General features: G+C 42.6%; 1 protein-coding gene across 2 annotated transcripts in view; it reads left to right on the forward strand.

The window, feature by feature from the left end:
• Positions 1-9,817, forward strand: part of coro2bb (coronin, actin binding protein, 2Bb) — a 49,384-nt gene extending 39,567 nt beyond the window's left edge. The window contains exons 5-12 of one of the 2 annotated variants that reach the window (XM_046356578.1): positions 1,161-1,325; positions 5,299-5,415; positions 5,530-5,634; positions 5,974-6,070; positions 6,637-6,749; positions 7,561-7,651; positions 7,772-7,905; positions 8,263-9,817. In XM_046356578.1, the coding sequence (XP_046212534.1) occupies positions 1,161-1,325; positions 5,299-5,415; positions 5,530-5,634; positions 5,974-6,070; positions 6,637-6,749; positions 7,561-7,651; positions 7,772-7,905; positions 8,263-8,394 (954 nt within the window). In that variant the 3' untranslated portion in view covers positions 8,395-9,817. Of the gene's footprint in view, positions 1-1,160; positions 1,326-5,298; positions 5,416-5,529; positions 5,635-5,973; positions 6,071-6,636; positions 6,750-7,560; positions 7,652-7,771; positions 7,944-8,262 lie in introns of both variants that reach the window. The other variant, XM_046356589.1, reaches the window with a different exon arrangement.
• Positions 9,818-11,381: the final 1,564 nt, after the last annotated feature.

The following is an 11,381-nucleotide window of genomic DNA, read 5'->3' on the forward strand; positions in this document are numbered from 1 at the left end:
GTAGACACCTGTGGACACCTGCTTGTCAAACATATCCTTCCAAAATCATGGACATTAATATGGCGTTCGTCCCCCCTTTGCTGGTATAACAGCCTCCACTCCTCTGGGAAGACCTTCCACTAGATGTTGGAACATTGCTGTGGGGGGCTTGCTTTCATTCAGCCACTAGAGCATTAGTGAGGTCGGGCACTGTTGGGCGATTAGGCCTGGCTCGCAGTCGGCGTTCCCATAGGTGTTCGATGGGATTAAGGTCAAAGGTGTTTGATGGGATTAAGGTCACGGCTCTGTGCAGGAACAAAGAGGCCTAGTTCAAACCATGAAAAACAGCCCCAGAAAACTATTCTTCCTCCACCAAACTTTACAGTTGGCACTATGCATTCGGGAAGGTAGCATTCTCCTGGCATCCACCAAGCGTGATTCATCACTCCAGAGTCCAATGGTGGCGTGCTTTACTCCACCAGCCGACGCCTGGCATTGCGCATGGTGATCTTAGACTTGTGTATGGCTGCTCGGCCATGGAAACCCACTTCATGAAGCTCACGACAAACAGTTATTGTGCTGACATTGCTTCCAGAAGCAGTTTGGAACTCGGTAGTGAATGTTGCAACCAAGGACAGAACATTTTTAAGCGCTTCAGCACCTGGTGGTCTATGAGCTTATGTGGCCTACCACTTTGCGGTTGAGACGTTGTTGTTCCTAGACGTTTCCACTTCACAATAACAGAGCTTACATTTGACGGGGGCAGCTCTAGCAGGGCAGAAATTTGACAAGCTGACTTGTTGTAAAGGTGGCATCCTAAAGTCACTGAGCTCTTCAGTAAGGCCATTTTACTGCCAATGCTTGTCTATGTTGATTGCATGGCTGTGTGCTCAATTATCTCCACCTGTCAGGAACGATTGTGGCTGAAATAGATGAATTCACTCATTTGAATGGTTGTCCACATACTTTTGTAAATATAGTGTATATATATATATATATATATATATATATATATATATATATATATATATATATATATATATATATATATATATATATATATATATATATATATATTCCTATAAATTCACTCCCATTTCTCTCTCTTCTATCACGTCACATCCTCATACTTTTGTCTCTCCCTCATTGACTTTCACTCTTTATGTCCCTCCATTTGTCAGATCCTGATCTGGAACCTGGAGGTGGGAGGCCCAGTGAAGATGATCGACTGTCACTCAGACGTGGTGCTCTGCATGTCCTTCAACACCGACGGCAGTCTGCTGGCCACCAGCTGCAAGGACAAACACCTGCGTGTGATCGAGCCTCGCTCGGGCAAGGTCCTTCAGGTTGGTCACTCACCCATGTAGACAGAGAGACACCAGCTATATTACAGTTTTTCACAATCGCGAGGACCCATTTCTCAATACTTAGGAAACTTTTTCAAAACTCTTCACACACATCTCCTAACCAAATTTCAGCTTGGCACAGCAGTTAATTTCACATCCAAAATGCAATAAAACTACCAGAACACTTCATACATGTCTCAAATCAACTCATTCTTCCATAACACTAGCAAAGGTTGTCACCAAACAAGCACACTTTGTCACTCATAAAACAATGACATAAAAAACACTAACAACAGGTAGCATTACACAATGTTTTCTGTTGTAAAATGTCTTTACAACACAAGAATGACCTCCCTACTGTTTAGAATTCACTGCAGTATATGTTACCGGAATTAATCAGACATGATGCAATATGCTTTATGACATTTTTTGGCATTGAGTGATTCCAAAATACAAGAATTTGTATATACACCGATACAGATAGAGTAGCAAGTCTAGTCAACCCTGTCTTCTGCATTTGGCCACAGGTTCTCATCCACATCACATCTTATGTCATCTTGGGCAATATACATAGGAAATAATATTTTGGCATTAACGGTCCATTCCTGGCAATCTTCTGCAGATATGTCCAAGCATCCAGCATTCATTGCATCCAGGAGGGACATTTGATCATGAGGATGGTGGTCCATGAGGAAAATAATTCCTCTATGAGGTTGAGGAATGGAGAGTAAGGTGGGAGGAAAAGTGACACCATCGTGGAATGGTGAAATGCCACATTGTCCCATACAATTGCAAACGTTGGCCCATTTCGCCACACTGCAACCCTTTCCTCACCTGGCACAACCCTTCCATAGAGGTCATCCAGGATTGAAATAAGATGCAGCAATCCATCAGAGTATATTGCTGTACACGTTGTGATGTTGGCACCCCTCTGACCCGGGACATCCACTGTGGCTCTTTTCCCAGTCATATTCCTTCCTCGCCACCGTGTTTTGGCCAAGTTTGAAAACAGCCTCATCCACAAAGATGAATATGTGGGTTGTTGACCTGGCTTCAATCTCCATGACTCTCTAAAATAAATCCACAAGGCAACATAAGAGTTAGGCTATTACATATTGGTTCCTGAGTTTGCTTGACTCATGTACAACTGCTTCATCCTGATTTGATGTTATTTCAGTGAATATTTCCAAATGTAATGTTGTCTGCCAACACTGTCCTGAATCTCTGAGTTTCATGCCATTATTTCTGATGACCATATCAATGATTGCAGTTTCCAACACAGCAGTGAAAATCCTACCTCTCCCGCCTGTGGGAGGTAACCATTGCGTCCTAAGCAGGAATACAAAAATAATTGTACACAAGTGGGTTTGGAGGCTTTGCTCAATTTACTTCTATAATGTACAGGTCAGTCAGATGTCCTTGCAGAATGCACATCTTACCTGTTGTTTTGCTGAAGATTTCTCACAATAGATGCCACTGTTGAGCGTTGCAGATTTGCCTGCACTCTCAGACCAACCTCTCTCATTGATAGACCATGATTTATTACATGATAAATTATAGTAGCCCTAATCTCATCTGAGACTAGAGCTCTTGATCTTACTCTCAGTCTTCTTCCACCACGCATACATACTCCTCTCCCTCTCCCAGCCCACTCTTCTTCCTCTGTCGGCCCACTCTTCTTCCTCTCCCAGCCCACTCTTCTTCCTCTGTCAGCCACTTCTCTATCTCTGGCTGGGTCCATGTTTACATTGCAGTACAGCATTATTCCTAAAAAAAAAATGTTTTGTATAGATGGTAATGAAATTGAAAGACTAACACCTGGGTAGGTGTTCAGCTACAATGGGAATCAGCTGTGGTTGGTCTAATTGTTTTGATAGTATTTCATTTTTTAGATTTGGAATATATTTCAATAGGGCAGAAATGTAGCAAATTGCTGTCTTATTCAATTTTGTGTTATGTTAGGTTTTGAACTTAAGTTGAACAGTTTTGAAAAGATTATGTAAACGTGCAAATTGGCCTGTAGGTACATAGAGTTTTGGTGGTGGTTGTGTCTGAGGGAGAAAGTAATTCATTAAATTTGATAGATGTAGTCATTGAATACATTTTGTGATAAAGCAATGGAAAACTATCCGCAGTTTAGAATTTTGAAAAAGTGACCTACAGTAAGTATTCAGAAATGGGTCCTAGCGATTACATTTTTATTTTTATTTATTTTTACAAAGGCCATGTTTCACTTTAAAACAATTAAAAACAACAATCAATCGTGGGATATGTATCAATTGGATTTGGATCAATTATTTTTCAATACGACATTGTAAATTGGAGATCTTATAGCTTATATACTGCTGGGCTACACACACCACAAAAACATGAAATAGAATATTTACCAGGCTTTACACGAATGCTGAGCCACATTGATTATCTGTATACACCACTGCGAGCAGCGATCAGCGATACCCACATTTCTAGCTAAATTACATAACATTAGCTACAAATTACATGACACACTAGGGGTCAAAAGTTTTAGAATATCTACTCATTCAAGGGTTTTTCTTTATTTTGACTATTTTCTACATTGTAGAATAATAGAAGACCTCAACTATGAAATAAAACATATGGAATCATGTAGTAAACTAAACAGTGTCAAACAAATAAAAATATATGTAATATTTGTGATTCTTCAAATAGCCACCCTTTGCCTTGATAACTGCTTTGCACACCCTTGGCATTCGCTCAACCAGCCTCACTGAGCTCCTCCTCCATGCTTCACAGTGGAAAATACACGTGCAGAGATCATCCGTTCACCCGCATCTCCAATTTGGACTCCAGACCAAAGGACACATTTCCACTGGTCTAATGTCCATTGCTTATGTTTCTTGGCCCAAGCAAGTCTCTTCTTAGTATTGGTGTCCTTTAGTAGGGGTTTCTTTGCAGCAATTTGACCATGAAGGCCTGATTCACACAGTCTCTTCTGAACAGTGTTGAGATAGGTCTGCTACTTGAACTCTGTGAAGCATTTATTTGGGTTGCAATTTCTGAGGCTGTTAACTCTAATGAATGTATCCCCTGCAGCAGAGGTAACTCTGGGTCTTCCATTCCTGTGGCGTTCCTTATGAGTCAGTTTCATCATAGCGCTTGATGGTTTTGCGACTGCACTTGAAGAAACTTTTAAAGTTCTTGACATTTTCCATATTGACTGACCTACATGTCTTAAAGTAATGATGGACTGTCATTTATCTTTGCTTATTTGAGCTATTCTTGCCATAATATGGACTTGGTCTTTTAATATGGACTTGGTCTTGTCACAACACAACTGATTGGCTCAAACACATTAAGGAAGGAAATAACACAAATTCACTTTTAAGAAGGCACACCTGTTAATTGAAATGCATTCCAGGTGACTACCTCGTGAAGCTGGTTGAGAGAATGCCAAGAGTGTGCAAAGCTGTCATCAAGGCAAAGGGTGGCTACTTTGAAGAATCTCAAATGTAAAATATATATTTGATTTGTTTAACACATTTTTGATTACTACATGATTCCATATGTGTTATTTCATATTTCATATTATTCTACAATGTAGAAAATAGCAAAAAATAAAGAAAAATCCTTGAATGAGTAGGTGTTCTAAAACTTTGGACCGGTAGTGTATATATGTTTATTTGTATTTATTTTCTCATTTTGTGATGTCATCTACAAGGGGTGTATGTTCTATTTTTAGTAGCCCATTCTACTTGCAACATGGCCTTTAAAGTCAGAGTGACCTGTTCACACACCTGGGTTGTCTCCATATAAAGCACCATTTGTGGGGTATCTGGACACAAACATACACACAGACTAAACACCTCACACACACACACAAATGCTTTGGCATTAGGATTACTTCTGTAGACGTAGATACTGTATTGTGTAACGCTGTGCTGTAACACAGCCAGTTTGAATAATTTTCCAGAGCTGTTGCCATATATGTGAACAGGAAGCTGACTGCAAGAGCCACAGGGTGAACAGAGTGGTGTTTCTGGGCAACATGAAGCGCTTGGTGACCACCGGAGTCTCTCGATGGAACACTAGACAAGTGGCACTGTGGGATCAGGTGAGCTCATTGGTGTGAGAGAGAGAGAGAGAGAGAGAGAGAGAGAGAGAGAGAGAGAGAGAGAGAGAGAGAGAATGTGTGTAGAGCAGTGTCTCACTAAGGTTCTCTCTCCAGGAGGACCTGTCCATGCCCATCATAGAGGAGGAGATTGATGGTCTCTCTGGGCTGCTCTTCCCTTTCTATGATTCTGACACACACATGCTCTACCTGGCAGGCAAGGTAAGACACGTCATACCAAGGCCACTTGACCTTAGCTTTCAACTATCACACGAGGTGATGTGTATGAATGACATTTTTTATGTTTTAATGTGAATTTCTCTCTTGAATTTAAATGGGATTTAATTTCACTTTTTGAATTGACTGACTTGAAATGGAACCCCTATGTGGGATGTGTGTGTCCTCATTTTCTTATAATTGTGAAAATGCATTTTGTGTGGTGTGTGTATATGAAGTATATGTATGTACGTGTGCATGTGTGTAAAAGAGTGTGTTACCATGGGAACCTCAACATTACTGCTATCTGCTGTGAGATCTTAGGTATCTGTGTCTGGTTCACAGGGAGACGGTAACATCAGATACTATGAGGTCGGCACAGAGAAGCCCTACCTGCAGTACCTAATGGAGTTCAGGTCCCCGGCTCCACAGAAAGGCCTGGGTAAGTCAGTCACATCAATCGATGAATACTAAGTAGTCTCACAAATCGCAATGCCATCCTTCCAGGTCTCGTTCATCAGTGAGGAAGCCTGTAAATTGAGGTTAATCAACGAGTGAAAATCATACTTTTCTAACTCTTGGAACAACATTTCAGATACATGACAGGGTACACGGTTGAGTTTTTTTTTCTATTGGTCCTGAATCATAAAACTTGAGATCTGCACTCAGAACTCTGATGTTAGCGCAAAATTCCAATTGACATCAATGCATGATTTTAGAGGATGTGATCTCAAATTCAGCCCTCAGTGAACCCACAGCACAATCAGGAATCCTAACAAGAGGGACATTCGCAGCACTCAGAACATTGCAGATAGACTAGACTAGCCTCTCATCTCCAACTGAACTAGAGAATTGTGACTGTTCCAGACATTCCGTTTCTATCCATGCTCAGTCTGAACATTGCTCCTGACAGTAGAAGCCCCTAGATTGGCATGGTATGTAAGGTGTCCATTTTAACTTCAAGACTCACCTCAACCCCCTTTTCCCTCTCTTTGTCCACCCTCACAGGAGTGATGCCAAAACATGGGCTGGACGTGGCGGCCTGCGAGGTGTTCCGCTTCTACAAGCTGGTGACTCTGAGGGGCCTCATCGAGCCCATCTCCATGATAGTCCCACGAAGGGTGAATGGAGTGCAGTGTTGGGGAAGCTACTCTGAAGCTACCAATCACTTCACAATGGAAGAACTTTAGCTACACTAGCCTTAGGAAAAATATAGTTTAGTTAACTGAAGGTTAATTTTAAATAGTAGTTGCTCACTACATCCAAACTACTTAGTGATAAATTATCATATTTCAATCTGAAATGCCATAGATTACAAATTGCTAAACATTTTCAAGTGATAATTAGGCAGGTCTGATGAAACAAAATAAAAAAAGTTTCTGTTCTAGGAGTTAGCTACACCGCAAAATGTAATTAACTACTGTGTGTGTGTGTGTGTGTGTGTGTGTGTGCGTGCGTGCGTGCGTGCGTGCGTGCGAGCGAGCGAGCGAGAGAGAGAGAGAGATAGTACAAATGTGCTTCATTGGTCAAGAAGGCCTCTAGCCTTTGGGACCTGGGTTCAAATCCTAAGGACCTGGGTTCAAATCCTAAGAGTCCACAAATAGTAATGTTACAGAAACTGTGTTAGGGCACTCAACACTGAATGCGTCAGCATAGTAAACCAAGTGATATCAAATGTTGTCCTTCCTGGAAAAAAGGGAGTTGTCTGAGTCGCTGAGATACTGTATGACATTGGCCATTAATGCTACGTTAGTGTGGAATATTACCCAGGACAGAAGCTAGCTGAAATGTAATCCTCTCACCATATGGGTTATGCTTGGCTTATCTCCCTTATCATACCACCTTTCTAGACTAGCACAAGGCAATGCAGCAGCATTCATTTTCTGCTTTGGGTGCTATAGGAATGATTAATATTGTCTTGTGGTTTTGCAGTCCGAGACATACCAGGAGGACATCTACCCTATGACAGCAGGCACAGAACCAGCCCTCACTGCAGATGAGTGGCTGAGTGGGATGGACAGAGGTGAGTAGCGCAATACTGCAAAATGGCATACACATGTAACTAATGTTTTTATGAATACTGATACAAACATACAATTATGCAAACCTGGTGAGCATCATCCAAGTGTGTGTGTGTGCGCAGAGCCAGTGTTGATGTCCCTAAAGGCTGGATACAAGCGGCCCTGCCAGAAGGCCTTCAAGGCCCCTGTGAGGGAGAGGAAGACCATGGTGATGAATGGCCTGCTGGAGAGTATTCCACCCAAGACAGAGAACGAGGTGAAACCAATTGATGTGCTGTTGTGTATATGACAGCGGTATGTCCCTACTCACTCTCAGAAGCTTTACCACGTCTTGAACAACATAGAATAGATAGCACACTGCACAACCATAGGCACTGTCTTGCCAATGCATCTGCACTATGCCTTTACCATGACCTTCTGTCTGTGTGTGTGTGTGTGTGTGTGTGTGTGTGTGTGTGTGTGTGTGTGTGTGTGTGTGTGTGTGTGTGTGTGTGTGTGTGTGTGTGTGTGTGTGTGTGTGTGTGTGTGTGTGTGTGTGTGTGTGTGTGTGTGTGTGTGTGTGTGTGTGTGTGTGTGTGTGTGTGTGTGTGTGTGTGTCATTCCTCTCTCCCAGCTCATGCGGACGTTCTTCAGGCAGCAAGATGAGCTAAAGAGGTTGAGAGAGGAGCTGGTGCAGAAAGACGTTAGACTCCAACAGCTGGAGCTGGAGCTCAACAACCTGCGGAACAACTCCAACAAACTGTGACCTTTGACCTGGCTGACCCCTGACCTCCCCACTCTGACCTCCTGCCCACTCAGGGAGAGAGACCACTGGTGGCCATCTCCCTTCCCTTCTTCCCGAAGTGTGCACCCAGAGTGGAAACTCCCTCTGTCTAGTCCATGCGGGTCCAGTGAGTGAGCTCATGCTCACTTCTGGGAGAAGGGTAAGGAATCGGAAGGCAACCTCTGTCACACTGTGTCCCTCACCCTGAGAGCGGGTCACCAAGCCCTGAACACTGCCAAAAATATACCCAGCACCACCCTACCTGGCTACACCTCTTCATCCCTTCTCCATGTTCCAAAGAACTTCACCTCCTTCAGCAACAGAACCTTAGTATGTCCCCATTCAGCCAAAGCACCAAGACCAACTGTGGTAGATAGCTCTGCTTAGAATTTACTCAAGTTGACAGGATCAGTTATGTGGGGAGTGAAGCCATTGTTTCCCTTTAACTTCAAGTGTCATGAAATGTCATGTCTTGCGACTTGAAGGCCCTTGAATATGAGGACTTGTGAGGACTGTAGTGCATAGCAGGGGTATTGCAGGTGTATCGCTGGGTTGAGCATGTGTAGTCTGTAGTCTCTGCAGTGGTCCTATCGGAGGATGGGGAAAGAGATGAGGCAATAGAGTGGTAACCAAGCCTATTCAAACAGATGGCTTGTCTAGTACTATTCATCCCATACATTATTCATCCTATTACTTATGATGAATCTGTCATAGAGGCTCATCATATTTTCACTTCATAGTTACATTTTGCCATTAAATGAACATTCTGACTAAATAAATAAATAAATACATGAGCGCCATGTTAGATGAAAGGCAAAAACAGACTTTAAAGCCATATTGGGTGACAAATCCTTGCTGACATGGTAGCAGGTTGACCACAACATGAACATGACTGAGGCTTTCCCAAGGTTGAAGGGACCCCTGAGGGATGTGTGTGTGCCCCTCGACCACTGAGGGACCATGTCCTCGCAGACGTCTGTATGAAGTCGGTAGAGATGCTCGCAATTCACGTTGGCCACACGTCGCTACTGCGTGACCACTCTGTGGTCATGTGTGACTACCGATCAGAGGTAACTAGCAACGGCAAACACTTATCATTTGACTGTATCATACAGTACGCCCGTAACCGGCAACGATACTGGTATATTTATATTGTAGTACATGATGATAGAACGATAGGAGAGAGTATTTATTGCAAGTAAAACAAACAATGTCATGTACGGAGAGAAAAATGACAGGGTAAGTGTATTAAGGATATAGCCATAGGCAGCAGTGGGTTTAGTAAGATACCCAAGGTAAATGTATGACTGCTAGAGGATGTTATTTCTTAATGACTGTAACATAATATCATAATATGTCTTCCTGAAGTTGCCCCTCTCCCTAAATAAATGCATTGACACCATGACAAGGACTGTTCAGTACGTTGACATTTGTGGTTGAATCTGTGTAAAGCTTATTTATTTATTTTATTTCACCTTTATTTAACCAGGTAGGCTAGTTGAGAACAAGTTCTCATTTGCAACTGCGACCTGGCCAGTGGTATGCATCATCGGAACTGCGCGAAGCAAACATGCTGCAGAGAAACAAAAATGATATTAACAGTCTGTTCTAGAGAAACACTGGAATTCTATATTCTGCCGTGTCCACGTCTTCTTTTGTTACAACACAAAGGTGCACCATGAAAACAAGGTCAAAGGAACCACGCTTCTACATGGAGTCTCCACTAGGTGGAGCCCTTTCCCCAACTGCAGTACTCTTCATGCTACATGATAGGGTGTATTATCTCTCTAATTCAATTACCAGTAGTTTAAAAAAAGGGGTGGTGATATATAAATACCCAATAGCAGCTGTTCCACCTCATCCACTTGGCTCAAGGGTTTTTGTCTCTACTTCTGAAGTGGTTATTTTGACAGCATCAATGGAACCTATTCCATTAATGGACATAGTGTCGTCTGAATGTATTCCTGACAAGGACATTTTTATAGATATCATTGAACAACCAGTTATATACACTATGTATACAAAGGTATGTGGACACCCCTTTTAAATGAGTGGATTCAGTTATTTCAGTCACACCTGTTGCTGACAGGTGTATAAAATCTCCACAGATCTCCACAGATTGCATGGCTGTGTGGCATTACTGAAGAGCTCAGTGACTTTCAATGTGGCACCGTCAAAGGTCGTCAAATTTCTGCCCTGCTAGAGCTGCCCTGGTCAGCTGTAAGTGCTGTTATTGTGAAGTGGAAACATCTAGGAGCAACAACAGCTCAGCCACGAAGTGGGAGGCCACACACACTCACATAACGAGAGCTGAAGCGCATCGTGTGTAATAATCGCCTGTCCTCGGTTACAACACTCACAACCGAGTTCAAAACTGCCTCTGGAAACAACATCAGCACAAGAACTGTTCATTTGAAGCTTCATGAAATGTGTCTCCATGGCCGAGCAGCCGCACACAAGTCTAATATCACCATGCGCATTGCCAAGAATCGGTTGGAGTGGTGTAAAGCTCGCCATTGGGCTCTGGAGCAGTGGAAAACATGTTCTCTGGAGTAATGAATCACGCGTCACCATCTGGTAGTCCGACAGACCAATCTGGGTTGGAGGATGCCAGAAGAACGTTACTTGCCCGAATGCATAGTGTCAACTGTAAAGTTTGGTGGAGGAGGTATAATGGTCTGGGACTGTTTTTCATGGTTCGGTTTCAGCCCATTAGTTCCAGTGAAGGGAAAATGTAACGCTACAGCCAGTGGTAACCCGTCATTCAGGGCAGGTGGGGCAGAGCTCGACTTGTTTTGTTAAATATACACACAGTACCAGTCAAAAGTATGGACACACCTACTCATTCAAGGGTATTTCTTTTTTCTCTACATTATAGAATCATAGTGAATACATTAAAAATATTAAATAACACACATGGAATCATGTAGTAACCAAAAAAAGTGTTAAACCAATCAAAATAGATTTTA

This window comes from Oncorhynchus gorbuscha, linkage group LG01 (genome assembly GCF_021184085.1).
Source record: "Oncorhynchus gorbuscha isolate QuinsamMale2020 ecotype Even-year linkage group LG01, OgorEven_v1.0, whole genome shotgun sequence".
Taxonomy (NCBI): domain Eukaryota; kingdom Metazoa; phylum Chordata; class Actinopteri; order Salmoniformes; family Salmonidae; genus Oncorhynchus; species Oncorhynchus gorbuscha.